Source organism: Chlorocebus sabaeus, chromosome 19 (genome assembly GCF_047675955.1).
Source record: "Chlorocebus sabaeus isolate Y175 chromosome 19, mChlSab1.0.hap1, whole genome shotgun sequence".
Lineage (NCBI taxonomy): Eukaryota > Metazoa > Chordata > Mammalia > Primates > Cercopithecidae > Chlorocebus > Chlorocebus sabaeus.
Window position 1 is genome coordinate 20,793,262 of NC_132922.1, and position 21,641 is coordinate 20,814,902.

A 21,641-nucleotide genomic window follows, 5' to 3' on the forward strand; every position below is an offset into this window, starting at 1 on the left:
TGTTCTGTATAGGTCCAATTGGTATAAGTGTTGTTCAAATCTTTTATTTCTTTATTGATCTTATGTCTGGTTGTTCTACCCATTGTTGAATATGGGTTATTGAAATCTACTATTTTTGTGTTACTATTTCTCCTTCAATTCCATTAATGTTTGCTATATTTGGATGCGCTTACGTTAGGCACATATATATTTATAATTGTTACGTCTTCTTGGTGAATTAATGCCTTTGTCATTATATGATGTTCTTCTTTGTCTCTTGTGACAGTTTTTGACTTAAAGTCTATTTTGTTGGATATAAGTGTGGCCCCTTTGCTCTCTTTTGGTTACTATATGTATGGAATATATTTTTCCATCCTTTCATTTTCAGCCTTTGTGCGTCCTTATGTCTAAAGTGAGCCAGTAGACAGCATATAGTTGGATCTTGTTTTTAAAATCCATTCAGTCACTCTATGTCTGTTGATTTGAGAGTTTAATCTATATACATTTAAAGCAGTTACTGATAGAGGACTGACTATTGCCATTTCTTTTTTAATGTCTTGTAGTTAATTTGTCCCCTTTTTCTTCTCTTGGTGTCTTCCTTTGTGTTTCATTAATTTTTTATAGTGACATGCTTAGATTCCTTTCTCAGTTGTTTTTTTTTTTTTGAGACGGAGTCTCACTCTGTGGCCCAGGCTGGAGTGCAGTGGCCAGATCTCAGCTCACTGCAAACTCTGCCTCCCAGGTTTACGCCATTCTCCTGCCTCCGCCTCCCGAGTAGCTGGGACTACAGATGCCCGCCACCACGCCCGGCTAGGTTTTTGTATTTTTTAGTAGAGACAGGGTTTCACCGTGTTAGCCAGGATGATCTCGATCTCCTGACCTCGTGATCTGCCCGTCTCGGCCTCCCAAAGTGCTGGGATTACAGGCTTGAGCCACCGCACCCAGCCAGTTTTTTTTTTTTTTTTTTAATCTTCTATAGGTATTTCCTCTGTGGTTACCATGGGTTTTACATAAGACATCTTATAACAATCTATTTTAAACTGATAACAACTTAACTTCAATTGCATATGAAACTCTACTCATTTACATCCCTTTTTCATAAATTATATCTTTTTATATTTGTATCATTAATATAGTTTTAAAGTTATAATTATTCTTATGATTTTACCTTTTTAATTCTGTACCAGAATTAAATGTTATTTATATGCCACCATTGCAGTATTATAGGATTTTGTATTTGTCTATATATTTACTAGACAGCTTTATATTTTTATATGTTTTTGTGTTGCTATCTAGTATCCTTTAGTTTCAACTTGAAGGAATTCCTTTAGCATTTCTTATAAGGCAGGTCTACTGGTGAGTACTCTCTAAGCTTTTGTTTATTTGGGAAGGTCTTTAGTTCCTTTCATTTTTGAAAAATAGTTTTGCTAGATATAGTGTTCTTGGTTACTAGTTTTTCTTTTTTATTCTTTTTTTGAGACAGGGTCTTACTCTGTCACCCAGATTGGAGTGCAGTGGCACAATCATGACTTATTGCAATTGCAACCTCTCAGGCTCAAGCAATCCTGCCTCAGTCGTGTAAGTAGTCAGGACTACAGGCACATGCCGACATGCCCAGCTGATTTTTATTTTTTAAAAAAATTTTTATAGAGATGGGTCTCCCTATATGTTGCCCAAGCTAGTCCTGAACTTCTGGGTTCAAATGATCCTCTCACTTCAGTCTCCCAAAGTGCTTGGATTATAGGTACGAGCCACCATGCCCACCCTTTTGGGTTTTTTCTTTCAGCACTTGGAAAGTGTCATCCAATTCATCCACTCCCTTCTGGTCTGTAAGGTTTCTGCTAAGAAATCCACTGATAATATTATGGGAGCTCTCTTGTATGTGATGAGTTGCCTTTCTCTTGCTGCTTTCAAGATTCTCTTTTGGTCTTTGGCTTTTGACAGTTTTATTATAACACATCTCTTGTGGGTCCATTTGGGTTCATTCTGATTAGAATATTCTGGGCTTCTTCAATTTTTTTTTTTTTTTTTTTTTTTTTTTTTTTTTTTTTTGCGACAGGATCTTGCTCTGTTGCCCAGGCTGAAGTGCAGTGATGTTGATCACAGATCACTGCAGCCTCAGCCTCCTGGGCTTGAGGGATCCTCTCACCTCAGCCTCCCAAGTAGCTGGGACTATAGGTGTGAACCACTACACTTGGCTAATTTTTTATTTTTTGTAGAGATGGGGTTGCCCAGGCTGGTCTCAAACTGCTAGGCTCAAGCGATCTGCTTGCCTGCCTTGGCCTCCCAAAGTGCTGGGATTACAGGTATGAGCCACTGCACCTGGCTGAGCTTCTTGAATTTGGATGTCCATTTTCTTTCTCAGATTTGGGAAGTTTTAGGCCATTATCTCTTCAGATAAGCTCTTTGTGCTCTTTTCTCTCCCTTTTCCTTCTGGAACTTCCATAATGCATATATTGGCCTACTTGATGGTGTTCCATAAGTTTCTTAGGCTTTCTTCATTTTTCTTTATTCTTTTCCTCTTTTGCTCCTCTCACTTGATCGTTTCAAATGACCTGTGTTTAACTTTGCTGATTCTTGCTTCTGCTTGATCAAGTCTGCTGCTGAACTTTTCTAGTGAATTATTTTCTTTAGTTATTATATTTCTTTCTTTCTTTTTTTTTTTTTTTTTTGAGACAGGGTCTCACTCTGTTGCCCAAGCTGGAGTGCAGTGGCATGATCTTGGCTCACTGCAACCTGTGCCTCCCAGGCTCAAGGGATCCTCCCACCTCAGCCTCTCAAGTAGCTGGGACTATAGGTGTGCGCCACCACACACAGCTGGCTTCTATTTCTTTAGGATCAGTTTCTGGTGATTTACTTTGATCCTTTGATTGGGCCATGTTTCCCTGTTTCTTCATATGCCTTATTAATTCTTGTTGGAATTTGAGCATTTGCAAAAACAGCAACTTCTCCCAGTCTTTACAGACTGACTTCATACAGCAGAAGAACTTCATCAATCAGTCCAGCTAGAGATTCTGTGGGCCTCTCAGACCTTCTCTGTGGATGCGTCTCTCTGGGCTTGTGCATGTGATTTCCCAATTAGAAGAGTTTGCTGGTTTTTATCAGGAGCTCATAATTTCTTGCTGCTTCCATTGTGTTTGCAGTACTGCAGGTTTTCCGGTGCTGCAACAAGCTGCGGAGCTGTCTCGAGGGCCCCCATGTATCCAAAGTATGCTAGTTCTCTGTCAGCATTCGGAGTCACACAAAACAGAAACCAGTGCCTTGGGAAGTATCCCAAAAAAACTGGAACATTAGATATATATTCCATTCTTTTCATTCCCTCCCATGGGAGAAGCCATGAGTTGGGCATTTTTTTATGATTACACTGAGCTGTGCTGGCTTGTGAAGAAAGGACTATCATGAGTGAAGGCAATGGCTTCTTACCTGTTTCCATGCAGCTGTTTTTGGCTTTGCACTTGCATGGGGTACTGTGACTTTTTTTTTTTCTTTTTTTTTGAGATGGAGTCTCGCTCCCGTCACATAGGCTGGAGTGCAGTGGCGCGATCTTGGCTCACTGCAATCTCCACCTCCTGGGTTCAAGCAATTCTTCTTCCTCAGCTTCCCGAGTAGCTGGGATTACAGGCATGCGCCACCACGCCCTGCTAATTTTTGTATTTTTAGTAGAGATGGGGTTTCGCCATGTTGGCCAGACTGGTCTTGAACTCCTGACCTCAGGTGATCCAGCCACCTCAGCCTCCCGAAGTGGTAGGATTACAGGTGTGAGCGACTGTGCCCGGCCTCTGTGACTTCTTACTTGGTTTTTGGAGCTCTCATAAAGGCTTTTTAAACTGCATGTTATTGTTAAGTAATTGTCTATTTTTTAGTGACAGCGTCTCACTGTGTCACCCAGGCTGGAGTGCAATGGCACAATCATAGCTCACTGCATCCTCGAACTCCTGGGCTCAAGCGATTCTCCTCCCTCAGCCTCACAAATAGCTAGGACTACAGGTATTCACCACCATGCCTGGCTAGTTTATTTTTCATTTTTAAATTATTTTGTAGAGATGAGTCTCACTGTGTTGTCCAGGCCAGTCTTGAACTTCTGGGCTCAAGCAATCCTCCCATGTCAGCCTCTCAAAGTCCTGGGATTACAGGTGTGAACTGCCATGCCCAGCCCAGTGTTTCTTTAGGGTACCAAGGTCTGTGGCTTCCTATTCTACTCTCTTGCTGACATCCCTCCAGATTCTTAATCTTTCTGAGTTGTGGGATATTTGACAATCTGTCAAAAGCTGTGAAACATCTTTTACCTAGAAAAAATACACAAACAGAAATTATGAGATATGAATTTTGAGAGAATTATATACCCTCACATGCACAGGAATATATCACATGCACATGAATATATAGCTATTCACAAAGCCTGGTTTAAAAATCTTGATACAGTCTGTGCAATAAAGCATTAAATCAGCAGGCTTGGGTTACTCAAGCCCTGCATATTCCAAATAATGGACTGGCCCTTGACCAGCTTCTGGGAGATAACTTCTGAAGTTTGGAATATCCTGTCTGATAAGAGCGTCTTTGTATGCCTGAGGCCTTGGGCCACACTGCATCTGTTTGTCTAGGTAGATTATGCTAACAATGTGAGTTATGGTGAGTGCCTGTTTTTGTATGTCTGAAATCCTGGGCCACACAGTATCAGTTTGACCTGTGCAGCTGGAGACTGATAGCTAAGGTCATTGACACAGGGGCTGCATACCTGTATGACTGCCTCGGTTAAAATCCTGAACACCGAGACTCAGGTGAGCTTCCTTGGTTGGCAGCAATTTGCACGTGTCACACATCATTACTCAGAGCATTCAACACTGTCTGTGAGACTAGTAGAGGACAGCTGAAAGTTTATGCCTGGTTTCTCCTGGGCTTTGCCTTACATGCCTTTTCCCTTTGCTAATTCGAATCTGTATCCTTTCGTTATAATCAACCATGACCATAAGTTTAACAGAGTCCTGTGACTCCTAGTGAATTACTGAACCTGAGGGTGGTCTTGGGGACTCTTGACATAGTTCAAATCACTCACATAGAACTAGCCAAATTGTCATAACCACTATAGCAATTAGGCCACATGACTCTCAGCAGCCAAAACAAAAGTTCATTCGAACAAATATTTCATGAATGCTTATCGTTTGCTAAGTGCTAGGAAAGCACAAAGACTCGAAGATAAATACGTTCATGCGTTGAGCTATAGTCTTGGCATAGGTCTCTCCAGCCTTCAAAATATAAGTGGGACTTCATGTACCTAGGAGGTATTCCTTTCTTCTTGTTGCTTCCAGTTTCTCTCACTGAACACATCATTCTGTGTCAGGCTGTGCTTAAAAGGAATTATTTTTGTTTGCAAGGTAATGACTTTTGGAGGGGTTTTGTCTTAGTTTTTGAAATGTTTGTTTTTAAAAGTCAGGTCTATTGAGGCATAATTTATATATAGTAAAATTTACCCTTTATAAGTATATAATTCTGTGAGTTTTGGCAAGTGTATACAATCACCACCATGTCAAGATACAGAACATTTCTGTCACCCTGAAAAGTTTCCTCATGTTCCTTTATAGTCAAGTCTCCTCTCTTCACCCATAGTCCCTGAAAACCATTGATCTGTTTTCTGTCCCTATAGTTTTGCCTTTTCTAGAATGTCATATAAGTAGAATCATATGGTATGTACTCCTGAGTGTTTTCTTTTTTTTTTTTTTCAACTGATCACAGTGTTTTTAACATTCATCCATGTTGTTGCATGGATCATTTGTTTGTTCCTTTCCATTGCTGGGTAGCTTTCCATTATGTGGATGTGCCACAGTTTGTTTGTCCATGCACCAGTTGGTAGACATTTGGATTGTTTCTAGTTTGGGGCTACTTTGAATTAGGCTACTATGAGCATTCACATTCGGGTGTTTGTATGGATATGCTTTCATTTCTCTTGGATAAATACCTAAAAATAGGATTGCTATGTCAAATGGATGAGTATGTTTATAAGAGATTGCCTATTATTTTTCCAAATGGCTTTACCATTTTGTATTTCTACCAGCAATGTATGAGATTTCCAGTTGTTACTCATGCTCATCACCACTTAGTATTATCGATCTTTCCTTTATCTTTTTTTTTCCAAGACAGAGTCTCACTCTGTTGCCCAGGCTGGAGTGCAGTGGTGCAAGCTCAGCTCACTGCAACCTCTGCCTCCCGGGTTTAAGCAACTCTCCTGCCTCAGCCTCTGGAGTAGCTGGGATTACAGGTGTGTGCTACCACACCCAGCTAATTTTTGCATTGTTAGTAGAGATGGGGTTTCACCATGTTGGTCAGGCTGGTCTCAAACTCCTGACCTCAGGTGATCCGCCCACCTCAGCCTCCTAAAGTGCTGGGATTACAGGCATGAGCCACCGCGCCTGGCCTTTGTTTTGTTTTGTTTGTTTGTTTTTTGAGACATGGTTTCACTCTGTCACCCAGGCTGCAGTGTAGTGGTGCAATCTCAGCTTAATGCAACCTCCACCACCCGGGTTCAAGTGATTTTTGTGCCTCAGCCTCTCGAGTAGCTGAGATTACAGGAGAGTACCACCATGCCCAGCTAATTTTTGTATTACTAGTAGAGACGGGGTTTCACCATGTTTGCCAGGCTGGTCTCAAACTCCTGAGCTCCAGTGATCCACCTGCCTTGGCCTCCCAAAGTGCTAGGATTACAGGCGTGAGCCACCGCGTCTGGCCAGCAGTTTCTTACAAAGCCAAACTCTAGGACCCAGCAATTCCACATCCAGGAATATGCTCAAGAAAAATTAGTTTATATGTCCACCAAAAGTCTTGTACAAGAATGTTCATAGCCACTTAATTTCTATAGCCAAAAACTTGACAAAATCCAAATATCCATCAAGAAAAACATAAAACAATTTGGGATATAATCTTACAATGGAATACCACCAGCAATAATAAAAGTAAAAAAATATAGTAATATGCAGAACAGCATGGATGAATCTCAAAAACATTATGCTGAGATTAAAAAAAAAAAGCCAAATGAAGTAAGAAGTATATGATTCCATTTATATGACATTCAAAATCAAGCAAAACTATCTATGGTGGTAGAAATCAAGATAATGGTTACCTCTGGTGGACTAGGTATTGATTCAGTAAGGTGCAAGGGGTCCTTCCAGGGTGAAGGAAATGGTCTATCTGTTGAAGTGGGTGAAGGTTTCATGGTGTATACATATGTAAAAATTAGTTGAATTGTACATTTAAGACTTGCGCATTTGACTGGGTGCGGTGGCTCACGCCTGTAATCTCAGCACTTTGGGAGGCCGAGGCGGGCGAATCATGAGGTCAGGAGATTGAGACCATCTTGGCTAACATGGTGAAACGCCATCTCTACTAAAAATACAAAAAATTAGCTGGGTGTGGTGGTGGGCGCCTGTGGTCCCAGCTACTTGGGAGGCTGAGGCAGGAGAATGGTTTGAAACTGGGAGGCGGAGGTTGCAGTGAGCCGAGATCGCGCCATTGCACTACAGCCTGGTGACAGAGTGAGACTCTGTCTCAAAAAAAAAAAGACTTGTGCATTTTACTGTATGTAAATTCTACCTCACTTTTAAAACCCTTTTAATTAAAAAAATTACTATGGACTCCTAAAGATCCTGTGTTTATTTAACAGCTATCAGATTTTATCATATTAGCCAGGCACAGTGGCTCACACCTCTAATCCCAGTACTTTGGGAGGCCGAAGCAGGAAGATCACTTGAGCTCGGGAATTCAAGACTAGCCTATCAACATGGTGGAAGCCCATCTCTACAAAAAATGTAAAAATTAGCCAGGCACAATGGTGTGTGCCTATACTCCCAGCTAGTCAGGAGGCTGAGACAGGAGAATCATTTGAGCTCAGGGGTTTGAGACTGCACTGAACTCTGATCACACCACTGCACTTTAGCCTGAGTGACAGAGTAAGACCTTGTTTCTAAAAAAAAAAAAAAAAAAAAAAAAAATTAGCATATTATAAATTGAGATGGACAAACTTTATTTTTATCTATTTTTATTTTTTTGAGATAGAGTCTTGCTCTTTCACCCAGGCTGGAGTGCAATGGTGCGATCTCAGCTCACTGCAATCTCCACCTACTGGGCTCAAGCAATTCTTCTGCCTCAGCCTCCCAAGTAGCTGGGATTACAGGCGTGTGGCACCACACCTGGCTGATTTTTGTATTTTTAGTAGAGACAGGCTTTCGCATGTTGGCCAGGCTGGTCTTGAACTCCTGACCTCAAGTGATACACTCACCTTGGCCTCCCAGTGTGCTGGGATTACAGGTGTGAGCCACCACACCCAGCCCAAAATAGAGAAACTTTAAAATATTTAACTCATTTAGAAATAACAATAATAAACTCATTACACATTACCATAACATTTTAATGAAAAACAACTATATTGTCTAAAACAAAAAAATAATGAGAAGAGTGTCATTGTTTTACATCTTTGCAAATTTCTTTAATATGTGGCTTAAAAGAAGATGGCTGGATTTTTAAACCAACTTCTGCATTTAATTTTTTAAGCTCTCACATGTCACTCAGTGTTTGGAAACTCCACTGTACAGTTGAAGGAGAAAATAAGTGAAAAGACAAATAACCCGTTATTATTATTATTATTATTATTATTTTCCTTTTTTTTTTGACATGGAGTCTCGCTCTGTCACCCAGGCTGGAGTGCAGTGGTGCCATCTCGGCTCACTGCAAGCTCTGCCTCCCAGGTTCAAGCTGTTCTCCTGCCTCAGCCTCCCTAGTAGCTGGGACTACAGGCGCCCGCCACCTCGCCTGGCTAATTTTCATATTTTGAGTAGAGATGAGGTGTCATCATGTTGGCCAGGGTGGTCTCGAACTCCTGACCTCAAGTGATCCTCCTACCTCAGCCTCCCAAAGTGATGGGATACAATAGTGAGCTACCGCACCCGGCCTATTATTATTATTAAAATAATTTAGACCTCATGACCGTCTGAATGAGTCTCAGAGCCTGTAGGGTCCCTCCTCACCACACATTGGGAACTGCGGCTCTGATCTGCTCCCCCAAGCTAATTTTTTTAGCATTTTTCTAGAAAAGAAATAAAATACCCACATATAGAATGGGGTTTATGTTAGCTACTATTTTTTATACGCTTCCTAGTACCTTTCTCATTTTCCACCGTTCTACCTTGCCTCCCCTGTGTCTTCCAGGTTCAACAGCTTCAGAGAGCAGAACATCTTTTCCTCTCAGCCTGGCCCTCTGCAATGGAGGCCATAAAGAGGCCAGTAGTGAAAGCTACAGAACACGTGAGCATGGCAGGGGCTGAGCTCCATTTCAGGGTAACCTCCATCACTGTCTACTTGCTTACATATAATATCACCATAATTTGCTGCTGGAATGAGTCTTTGTCTTGACAAATGTATTCATATATGTATCTTGCATCCAATCTTTTTTTTTTTTTTTGAGACAGGGTCTTGCTCTGTCACCCAAGCCGTAGTGCAGTGGTGCAATCTCAGCTCACTGCAACCTCCGCCTTCCAGGTTCAAGCGATTCTCCTGCCTCAGCTTCCCCAGTAGCTGGGATTACAGGTGTGCGCCACCATGCCTGGCTAATTTTTGTATTTTTTGTAGAGACAGGGTTTCACCATATTGGCCAAGCTAGTCTTGAACTCCTGACCTCAGGTGATCTGCCCTCCTTGGCCTCCCAAAGTGCTGGGATTACACGCGTGAGCCACCCTGCCCAGCCCCTGCATCCAATTATAAAATATGACTGTCACTACAGAAAATTCTCTCATGTTTCTTTTCTCTTTCTCTCTTTTCTTTTTTTTTTTTTTTTTTTTTTTTTTGAGACAGAGTCTTGCTCTGTCGCCCAGGTTGGAGTACAGTGGAGCGATCTTGGCTGGCTGCAAGCTCCGCCTCTTGGATTCACGCCATTCTCCTGCCTCAGCCTCCTAAGTAGCTGGGACTACAGGCGCCCGCCACCACGCCCAGCTAATTTTTTGTATTTTTAGTAGAGACGGGGTTTTACCATGTTAGCCAGGATGGTCTCAATCTCCTGACCTCGTGATCCACCCGCCTCAGCCTCCCAAAGTGCTGGGATTACAGGTGTGAGCCACCGCACCCAACTGTTTCTTTTCAATCAAACTCTGTCCCCACCACACCACCAGAGGCAGTGTGGTAGAATAATAATAATAAATTAATAAAAATTAATCCCAGAATATTTTAACTAATCCCCAGTGAAATTCTTTTTAAATTTATTTGGGACCAGGCACAGTGGCTCAGGTCTGTAATCCCAGCACTTTGGGAGGCCAAGGCAGGAGGACTGCTTGAACCCAGGAGTTCAAGACCAGCCTGGGCAACATGACAACCAAAACAAATTTTTTAATTAGCCAGGTGTGGTGGTGTACACCTGTAGCTGTGGTCCCAGCTACTTGGGAAGCTGAGGCAGGAGGATCACTTGAGCCCAAGGGGTCAAGGCTGTGGTGAGCCATGTTCATGCCACTGCACTCAAGCCTGGGTGACAAAGTGAGACCTTGTCTCAAAAAAAGAAAAAAAAAAAAATTATTTGGGAAATCTCTGGATATCTTAGGTCTACTGTTCTTGGTTATGGAATCTATAGAAATCACAAAAATTTTCCAGTCTTTTCGTAGATAATAATAGGTATTTTGGTTTTTTTCTTCAAGTTATTCTAAATTATGAAAACAGGAGAACTGCTCTTCAAACTGTAGAACAGGTATTCAACAAAAGCTTTTTATTTCCATAATACTGAATTGCTTGGATCTAAGGAAGAATATATTTAATGGGCAAAAGTCTCAAAAGAAAATGCAGGTCACTATTGCTCTTTCCCATTTATCTATAGTGCAGCTCGGCAAAGCTCACATCATATTGTGCAAGGTGAAAAGAACCCTCTCAGGTTCCAAGTTGTAGGGTATGATTAAAGCCTAGTGACAATAAACCAAGCTGGCCTCAGGGCCTGTTTCCTAGATAGTCCTTTTCAACATCAGTACTCAAGGCAGATCAGAACCTTTCAGAGCTAGGGGAAATACATCTGCAGTGCTTAATTGTACACCCCTTGAGGCTTGCAGATAAACTCCCTTATCAAAAGAAGGCTTGAGTCCCCAACAAGTATTGAGTGGCTCAATTATTTCTTCCTCTGTCCCACGAAAATGGTTTTTCAGTGCAGAGGATAATTCTACACACATTTATCAGTCCTGGCATAGACCTAGCCTGGTGGAGCACATGTGGATGAAACGTGTGATGTCCAATTTCAAGGTGTTTACAGCATATGTAGTTCTCTGTTTTATGGGGAGCGCCAGGTAGACAATGACTCCAACTAAGAGGTTAGGCAGGGTGGGGAGGGGACTTGTGGAAGAGGGGACTTGTGGAAGAGGGAAAATGTGAACCAAGCCTTGAAAGAGCCAACCATTTTTTAATACCGCAGCCCAAGTGATGTTTCTGAAGTACAAATCTAATTATTTCATTTCCCTCTTTAAAGCCATCGGGGATGAGAAATATCAACACCCACTTTGTTTTGTGAGATAATGGTGCTCAGCACACAGTGAGTAAGGAAACTGAGGCTCAGGATGGGACCATGCTGTCTCCAAAGCCAGCTAGTTAATGGCAGAATCATACTAGAACTCAGGGCCCCCGGGGTCACTGCTCCCCAGCACCTCAACAGCCATTCTTGGCTGAACTCACTGAGCAAAATCAAGGTGCCAGCAGGACTGTGTTCCTTTCTGGAGGCCCTTGGAGAGAATCCATTTTCTTGCCTTTTCCAGCTTCTAGAGGCTGCCCACATTCTTTGGCTTATCGTTCCTCTTTTCCTCTTTAATGGCTGATTGAATCCTTCACACATCACATCACTCTGACACCGACCCTTGTGCCCTCCTCTTACATTTGTTAGGACCCTTGTGATGACATTGGTCCTACCCAGATTACCTAGGATAATCTCCCATCTCAAAGTCCTCATCTTAATCCCATCTGCAAGGTCCCTTTTGCAATTTAATATAACATAGTCAACAGGTTCCAGAATTGAGACTGTGGATGTCTTTGGAGAGCCATTATTCTGCCTACCACAGATATAACCTAGCTGTTACCACCAAGGGTTGGAAAGAGGATCATTCTGGGACTGCTGCAAGAGGCTGGAAACTGGAACCAAGTGCTCCCTTCATGGTAAGAAGCCAATGCTGGAACAACACTGACTGGAGCATCAAGCAAAACAGGAAGGAGCAACTCCTTCTACCCTCCTCCTGGCTTCGAGTCTCTCTCTAGCTCCCCTTGTTGGCGGGACCTATCAGAAGGCCAGCTGGCTATGGAGGACTGTAGTTTCGCAGTTTCAGTTCCAGCATTCCAGAGCTGAATATAGAAGGGTAGGTTGGAAGCCGAGAGACAGTAGCTTAGTAACTGACAAAGATGCCACTAAAAAATTCAGTTTAAACAAGTGACAGCCTATGATTACATTGCATTTAATAAAAAGTTCGCTCCAATATATAATGGTTTTTATAAACCAGTAAGAAAAAGCAACCCAATAAAAGTGGGTAGATAAGAACGAAAAATTCACGAGTACTGTCCCATCCTGTCCAGTCCCATCCCACCGCCGCTCTGCCAGCCATGAGCTCCATGCAGTTCAACAAGGGCCCCTCCTCATACAGGCTGTTGGCTGAGGTCAAGAACTGGCTTCTGTCCAAATATGACCCCCAGAAGGAGGCAGAGCTCCGCAGCTGGGTTGAGGGACTCACTGGCCTCTCCATCAGCCCCGACTTCCAGAAGGGCCTAAAGGACGGACGGGATGCTCTTATGCACATTCATGAACAAGCTACAGCTGGGCTCAGTCCCCAAGCTCAACCACTCCATGCAGAACTGGCACCAGCTAGAAAACCTCTCCAACTTCATCAAGACCATGGTCAGCTACGGCATGAACCCTGTGGACCTGTTCGAGGCCAACGACCTGTTTGAGGTTGCAGCTGCAGGTGTCTCTTCTTGCCCTGGCAGGGAAGGCCAAGACTAAGGAGCTGCAGAGCGGGGTGGACACTGGCATCAAGTACTAGAGAAGCAGGAGCGGAACTTCAACAGCCCCCCGTGAAGGCTGGCCAGTGCATCCTCGGGCTGCAGATGGGCACCAACAAATGCGCCAGCCAGTCAGGGATGACTGCATATGGCACGAGGAGGCATTTCTATGACCCCAAAAACTAAATCCTGCCCCCCATGGACCACTCGATCATCAGTGTCCAGATGGGTACAAACAAGTGTGTCAGCCAGGTGTGCATGATGGCTCCCGGGACACGGCGGCACATCTATGACCCCAAGCTGGGAAATGACAAGTGTGAGAACTCCTCCATGTCCCTGCAGAAGGGTTACATACAGGGCGCCAACCAGAGTGGCCAGGTCTTGGCCTGGGCCAGCAATATACGACCCCAAGTACTGCCCACAAGGCACAGTGGCGGATGGGGCTCCCTCAGGCGCTGGCGACTGCCTGGGCCCGGGGGAGGTCCCTGAATATCCCCCTTACTACCAGGAGGAGGCTGGCTACTGAGTCTCCCAGCATGCTCTCTCCCCACATCATCTCCCCGTCTGGGTTTTTGGATTTTTCTGTGTTTTCATCTCTTTTTTCTTAACCTGTTTAGTGCTGACAATCAACTGAGGGTCTGTGAGTGGTGGCATGGGATCAGGCAGCAGGGCTTTTTTCTCCCTTGCCTTGGTCCTTCGCAGGACTGAGCCACCCGGCTGTGGGGGAAGGGGTCAAGGCCGTATCCCGCTAAGTGTTGGGTGAGGGTCCCTGTTGGCACCTCTAGGCTGTGGGCCGAGCTGTGCTGGGGAGAAGACACCTGGGCTTGGAGGGAACTGGTCCCCAAAGGTTTCCACTTGCCTCACCTTTTCCCCCTTTTATCAGCTGATCAGTTTGTGGTTTCTGTACCCACTAAAGTTTCAGGACGTATTAACAAAAGAAACATACATTTTTTTTTTCCCCCTAGGAATGGGGCGGGGACAGTGGAGAGGGTGCTGGGAAATGAGTCCCTTGGGAAACGGGGCCTGGCCACAGTGCTAAATATCTCAGGCTCCCAAGTGACTGGATTTCCCTAGTAACCTCAGACCAACAGATCTCAGACCCTCAGACCTGCCCTGGGGCCCGGTGGGGAAAGTGAGGCTCGTACAAGGAAGTGGAATTCTGAGGTGTGAGGGCTAAGCTTGACCCCCTGTCCATGCTAACTCCCCACACTGTGGCCTCAGTAGGTTTTGTTGTTGTTGCTCAGGCTGGAGTGCAGTGGTGTGATCTCGGCTCACCACACCTCACCTCCTGGGCTCAAGGGACTCTCCTGCCTCAGCCTCCCAAGTAGCTGGGACTGCAGGTGCTCCACCATACCTGGCTAAATTTTGTATTTTTAGTAGAGACGGGGTTTCGCCATGTCGGCCAGGCTGGTCTCGAACTCCTGGCCTCAGGCGATCTGCCCGCCGCGGCCTCCTCAAGTGCTGGGATTATAGGCATGAGCCACTCTGCCCAGCCCCTCAGTAGGTTTTAAGAAGCCTCCAGCCCTCCTTCTCCCCTTCTTGGCCTGACCAGCTATACTGCTGCATCTCCCCCCGCCACATGCCCCACCAAGTACTGCACAGGGACTAATACCCAGGGGCCCTGCTCCATGAGATAATGTGAAATACAACTGTGGACCAAATGCAATAATACCTCTGTTTGTAAGAAGAGAAAAAAAAAAAAAGAAAAAAGAAAAATTCACAATGGCCAATAAACATATGAAAATACTCTTGATCCCATTAGTGAGCAGGGAAATGCCTTAGGGTCTAGACGCAGGAGAAGAAGGTCATCCTTTTTGTTTAGAAGATAATCCTAATCCTTAATTTTGGCACAGCTGAAACACAAATTAGCACACCAAGAATGAATGGATCAATGAAGAGCAAGAGTTCTCCAGGTAGGAAATAGGAAGACTGGAATATAAGCATGCAAACCATGCTAAAGGAAGAGCCTTCTTGGGCCATGTCCAGATACATAGAATTAAATCTTCAGAAGAACAGTACATGCAGTGTCTGCTCATTGTAGAGCTCTCAGTTCAGAAACAATAGCCACTTTCAAGAGCACTGCTAGAGAGGTAGCTCAGCCCACTCCAGAGAGCCCCAGGCCAGTCCCATTTCCCACAAGCCAGCTGTAACAAGGAGGAGGAGTAAGTCTGGGGTGTGGGGTATTGAGAAGGGCACAGGGCCAGGAAAAACAAGTTAGAGAATCTCTAGGCACCGGTGAGTCATGTTGATCATATCATAGATCAATGTCAAATGAGGTAAAATAAATGACTAAAGTGGCCAGGGTACTTCTGGGCTAGCACATAGTTGTGGAAAGAGGAGTTCGTTTTCTTTTATCTTATTCCCAAACCAGCACAATTTGTCTTCAGTGACCCTTACAGCATTCTTGGTGCTGACAGTGAGTGGGTCAGCTTGGTCTTTTCTGGAGGAAAGATAGAAGAACAAAAAGTATCCAAAAGAAACCAGGTAACGAAAACCTGAAGCCTGAAGACGTTTTTCTTGTATGTCAAAGTCCTAATTTTAGACCCAGTGGAAGGCTCATTATCCAACATATTACAGTATGGAATTGTAACTCTGCCGTGTCTAGAAGGAACTGTCCATTACCAGAAAGAAAACAGCCTGCTCAGTCAGTCTTCAACATTCATGGATTATGGTGATGGCAAAAGTGTTTCTTGACTTTCAGTCAGTTGCTTTTTGATCTCTCTTTCGAGTCACCCTCAGAGGATACCTGGGTACCCATTTTTCTTCCTGGTTACTCTCCTCTTTCTCCATCCACTACCCACCCCACCCCTACCCTGAGTCCTCGTTCCAGTCTAGACTGTAGGAACAGTCCTGGGCCTTCTTCTAAATGTAGCATAAACCAGACCAACAAACCTTTCTCTTGAGGATTCTGATAGTCCCCAGTCATCCTTCCATGACTTATGCTAAGCGGCTCTCTCTCTCTGGGTAAAAAGGGTGAGGAACAAAAGGATTCTGTGAAATAGGAAATCCTTTTCTTCCACAAAGTCAAACCAGATACTAGACCTTTGGGTTGGACATAAGTTTATTTGCATGTTTGGATGCTGCTATGCTTTTATGCTTCAGAAGCCAGGCTGAGATTATAGGTTGAGTGTCCCTTATCCAAAATGCTGGGACCAGAAGTGTTCTGGATTTTGGATTTTTTCGGATTTTGGAATATTTGCATTATACTTAATAGTTCAGCATCCCTAATCTGAAAATCTGAGATCCAAAATGCTCCAATGAGCATTTCCTTTGAGCATGTCGGTTCTCAAAACGTTTCAGGTTCTGGACTGGGGATGCCGAGCCTGCACTAAATGGCTCCTCCCTTCGTCTCCCCGTGGGCCCTATGTTGGCCCTATATTGTAGTTAAGCAGCCCCTCCCTTCTGGAACTGTGAGTGCCAGAGTAACTCAGATGTGCCTCCACTCTAAGCCATAAAGAAATAATTAGCCACAGTTAATGGCCCATAATTTGTTATCTCTGTATCTTGTTCCTCAGGGTTCCCTCCTAAATTATTATCCAGGAAGAAACATAAAACTACACATAAAACTGTATTTCATAGAAACAGAAGAATTGAGCTCCTTTTTTTGCTTTGTCTCCCTGTGATTTGAAGCAGTTGGACTTCCTAGATGGAAATGAAGTTCATTGCCACAGATGGGAAAGGCTGCCGCACGTTGGTTTGCCTCACTATGATGCAGACATATGTACACGACCCACTATATAATTTGTGGGACCTAGTGCAAAAGGAAAGTGTGGGGCCCTTTGTTTAATATGTTAGGAACTTCAAGATGGCAACAGAGGAGCATTAAACTGAAGGTGGGCCCTTCTGAGTGTGGGGCCCTGTGTAACTGCAGAGGCTGCACACCTACAAAGCCAGCTCTGCACGCAGAGAATGGTCTCAGGACTAGAAAGATGAAGGGAATTCTGCCCTGAGAAGGAGAAAGCACAGGTGAGGTGGTGAATGGTATGGCCAAGGACAGTGTCCTCTAGGTGGTTCTCTCGAACGCAATCTGCTTGGCATTGGATATTGGAGGGCCCCAGGTTCAGAAAGGACAGGTATACATGAGGACGCTGGAAGGAAGCAGGGAGAAGGGTGTGAGAATGTTGGGATTGAAGGAGGGGTGGCATACAGCGGGAGTTCTAGGCATGGAATCATCTTGTTTTGTTTTCATTTAATCAACCCATTTCTTTCTTTTTTTGTTGTTGTTTTTTTTTTTACTGAAGTAGAATGTATCAAATTTAGATGAATGATTTTTTTCCCTCCAAATCTGCTTTCCCGTTTCTTCATCTTGGTGAATGTGAATCACTGTCCACCTAGTTGATCAAGGCTGAAGCTGGGAGTTGTCTCTGATCCCTCCCCAAGTCCGTGGAACATCAGTTCTATCATCAGTGCCTCTCCTGAGCCCACACATCTCTTTGCTCCATAACCAGTGAAACCACCATCATTCCTGACCATGGCTGTGGCAGCAGCCTCCTCACTGATAGCTTCTGAATCATGGAGACGGGAGTGTAAGTCCTCATTCTGCCACATGTTAGCTGAGTGAGCTTGGGCTGGGCTCTTTACCCCTCTGTGCCTCGGTTCCCACCTCTGTAAAATGAGAATCATAATACCTATCACAAAGCATGTTGTCAGGGCTAAAGGAAATGAAGACATGGCTGAGCGTCTTCCCTCTTGTTCCCTCTCCATCCCTCAGGCCTTCAGTGAAACATTTCTTTCCTTTCCTGACTTGCTCATGGCAGGTTCCCACAGGCCACCAGCCTGCTCTGCAGCCCTCATCACACTTCCCTGTCTTCTCTCAGCACTCCTCTCCATGAGGACAAGGAGCCTGGTTTCCATGGCCAGGGTGCCTCTGACATGGAGTAGGAGTTCACCTTGCTGTGTGACTGACATTCTCACATAGAATCAAACGTTCCCAGGCATGGACTCCCTGTAAGCTTTCCCCTAACTGTAAGTAAGTGAGCAGGTGACCACGTGACAGAAACAAATGACGAAGACCAAGACTATCCCACCAGATATTACGTTAAGCTGGGGCACTGGAATGGCTCATCAGAGCAGGTCCCTCTGTAAGAAACAGACCTAGGTCAGGTAAGGCCACCCAAGGAAGCCAGGAGACTGGGTGCTCCAGGTCAACACAGCCAAACTCCCCAGAGAACACAGTGGGGCTGGGGCTGGGATGTGACAGCCTGGGACAGGGAGACACCCCAGAGGAAGGAATAAAGGTGGGACTCCTGAGTGGTGGGTCACCCTTTGTCCTTAGGCCCTGGAAGCTCCCCATCCAATGCTCCCCACTGAGGCCAACAGGGTAAGAGGTGTGCACACTAGCGGGTTCGTGCCCTGAGCCGGTCAAGGCAGAGCAGGGGGACGGGGTGCGAGGGTTTTTTTTTTTCATGAAATAACATATATGTAGAAAAGCACATCAAACATATCTGTAGGGGTTGCTGAATTATAAACCCACTACTCTAAGACCTGGAGCATCCCTAGCACTCCAGATCCTCCCCAACCTGTTCTCCACATCCTCCTAGAGACCACCGAGACCTCGGCTTTTGTAGTTACCATGTCCTCACACCCCCAAAGAATAGTTTAGTTTTGCCTGGTTTTGAACTTCTCAAAAATGGAATCATACAGCATATATTGTATTCTTTTTTCTACTCAATATTCTGTGAGATTCATCCATGTGGCTGTATGTAACTACTTTATTGATTCGTTGCTATGTTGTTTGTGGATAACTTTCACAAGTTCCTTATTCCTTGCCCTGTGGATGGACAGTTGTGCTGTTTCTGGCTTGTGCGTTTTCCATGACTTAGTGTGAGACTTCTTCTGGATGGCTTGCAGGGGAGTGGGAGTCTGGGCTGGAAGGGAAGGTGGGGGAAGCAACAGAAGCAGCCCTGGGCATGGGGGACACAGCAGGTGGGAGGGATCTGTGGGTCAAGCAGGACTACTGAAGTGCAGAGCAGGGTTGAGGGTACTACAGAGGAAAGGGCCCTGGAGGAATCCTTGGACGTGTGCTCCTACTCTGAGACTGGACGGAGAACACTCCCCGCAAGGCCATAACCGGGCTGTTTAGTAGGCATGGGCACAGCGCCTCTATCCTCTGGACCTGCCGCCTGACCCCAATTCCCTGTGGGGTATAGACCAGTTATATGCAAGAGAGGCCAGACAAGACAGCTTATTGCAGAATACTGCCCTTGGGACTCAGAGGAAACATTAGAAATTGACCAGGGAGTCAACCTCTGGTGCCACTTCTTTCCCAGGATGGGCATCCATCAAGAGGTTTGTATTTGGGAAGTTCAGGGATCACTGGCTACACATCCAGACACTGGCCCACATGGAGGTAAGGTGGCTGGAGCCCTGAAGGGAGGGGTTCTGCACTGCTGACCACTTGCCTAGATCTCGCCTGTGCTAGAAGCAAGGCCACCCATGGAGCCCATCTCTCAGAGCTCAGCAGCCGAGGGCAGAGCTTCCTATCCTTGCCAGAAAACCTGTCCCTGGCAACACCCCAACCCCAGTATTTCTTGTTGGGGACTGTCCTGGCTGGAGATGGCCAAGAGTCCTTCCCACACTCTGAGAGACCTGACGTATTTCCCTCTTCTCTTGGGTTTGGCAGATATGGGTAAGAGGAGAGATGCTGTTGCCTTGGAGCTGGCAGGTTGTGTGGCAGACAAGCAGGGTTCCCGCCGCCTCCCATGGAGACTACACTGGAACGCAGGTGAGGTGCTGGGAATCAGTCACAGATGTTCAAGTGCCAGCTTTGGCAGGACCATTCTTTCTGCTGTAGATCAGCCAGACTTTGAAAACATGATCTACCTCCTCACTGGATCCTCAACAGTCCCATGGGCAGATCGGACAAAAATCCCCATAGGTGAGAAATTAAAGCAGAGTAGAGTGGTCAACTCCCACCCCGTAAGTGATTGTAGGCTAGAACACAGGTCTCACAACACTGGGTCAGGGCTTTGCCTGCTGGGTGGCACAGAGCTGTGCACAAGCAGGCACTTGCCTAGGCAGACCCTGAGCTCTAGCTTCATCATTTCATGTTTGATTTTCTATAGTGTAATCAGTCACAGGATCATTAACCCCCCTGGTGTCTGCGCAAATTTATCTTAAGTGCCAATTTGTCCCTGCATTAGAAGGGAAGCTGTTTAGTTGAGGGAGCTCCTCCTGAGAAACAGTGAATTTTATGTTATTTTTTATTTTTTTGAGACAGAGTTTCATTCTTGTTGCCCAGGCTGGAGTGTAATGATGCGATCTCTGCTCACTACAACCTCTGCCTCCCATGTTCAAGCAATTCTTCTGCCTCAGCCTCCCGAGTAGCTGGGATCACAGACACCTGCCACCACGCCCGGCTAATTTTTGTATTTTTAGTAGGGACACGGTTTAACCATGTTGGTCAGGCTGGTCTCGAACTCCTGACCCCAGGTGATCCACCTTCCTCAGCCTCCCAAAATGCCAGGATTACAGGCATGAGCCACCATGCCTGGCTGAAACAGTGAATTTTAGTGAGCAGCTGATTCCTTCTTGCAATGGTGATTGCTTCATGCATGATTTACTGAGTTTTGGAAAGAAACAGTCCTGTGTAAACCCAATGAAACAGCACTAGTACTTTAACATGCAGTGTTCTTTGGAATTGCTCTTGAACTCTTCCCTGTCCTGGTTTAGGCCTTTTATCATGCAGGTGGCCTCTTACCGCTCTTTCCACCTCAACTTGCCTCACCTCCCAGCACACACTTCCAGTCAGCCTGGGCCCAGGAGAGACTGGGTAGCGCAGCGGTTGAAAGCGTGATCTCAGGAGGCAGAGGGTCCAGATTCAGAAAACCGTGGCTCTGCTGCTTCAACTTTCGGGGTGACCTTGGGCAAGGGGCTTAACAGCTCTACTGGCTCAGTCATATTAGTTTCAAATGAGGCTATGACAGTACCTCGCCAGGTTAACAGGAGAATTAAGTGTGTTATTCGTGGAAAGTACTCGAACAGTCCTAGCCCATAATAAATACTATTATCATCTCGTTCCATTCTCTGTTCAGAAACCTCAAATACCTATAGAATTGGGACCAGTGTTTGGCCTGACATAGGAGACTTTTTTGGCCTAAGCTTTTAACAAATATTTCCTGCCTTTCCTGTTCACTAACCCATGTACTCTGGCTCAGATCCTGAAACCCACCCTCTTGTCTTGACTCACCTTGACCTCATCATATTGCCATGTGTTGATGTCACTGCTGTCCCCCCAGGGGCAGGTTCCTTGCTCAGACGTGCATGTACTCTCTTCTTCCTCTGAGCTATAACTCCAACTAGTCAGTATCCAAGTTCCTGTAGCCACTAGTTGTGGAGAAAGCTAAAGTCATCAGACATGAAAAGTATTCTCTACACAACTCAACCACTTAGAAAAATCACTCTCCACTTAAACATCTCTCCCTCCTTAACATACTCTCCATCCACCATAGCCCAACTTTCCTCTCTGTTATGGATTGTGAGATGTTGAAAATACAACAAAACAGGTATCAAAGTACAATTTAAGTTTTGTAAAATATGCAGAATTTCACATGGTTGATGAATGTGTTGTTGGCCAAATGCTCAGATGAGTGTAGCCATTGGCAAATAAGGATCTCAGAGAGTAGGTCCATTAACAAATGAAGGGGAAAGTGACATGTCTAACCAATTAGGTGCTT

At 45.0% G+C, this 21,641-nt stretch overlaps 1 protein-coding gene and 1 pseudogene across 3 annotated transcripts in view; both read left to right on the top strand.

Annotated features, from left to right (window-relative positions):
* Window positions 1-21,641, top strand: part of LOC140709110 (uncharacterized) — a 69,946-nt gene that overhangs the window by 19,420 nt on the left and 28,885 nt on the right. For 2 of the 3 annotated variants that reach the window (XM_073006826.1, XM_073006824.1), the window contains exons 2-3: window positions 9,172-9,300; window positions 19,589-19,690. In XM_073006826.1, the coding sequence (XP_072862927.1) occupies window positions 9,172-9,300; window positions 19,589-19,690 (231 nt within the window). The remainder of the gene's footprint in view (window positions 1-9,171; window positions 9,301-19,588; window positions 19,691-21,641) is intronic. The other variant, XM_073006825.1, reaches the window with a different exon arrangement.
* On the top strand, window positions 9,324-14,710 carry LOC140709109 (calponin-2 pseudogene; annotated as a pseudogene).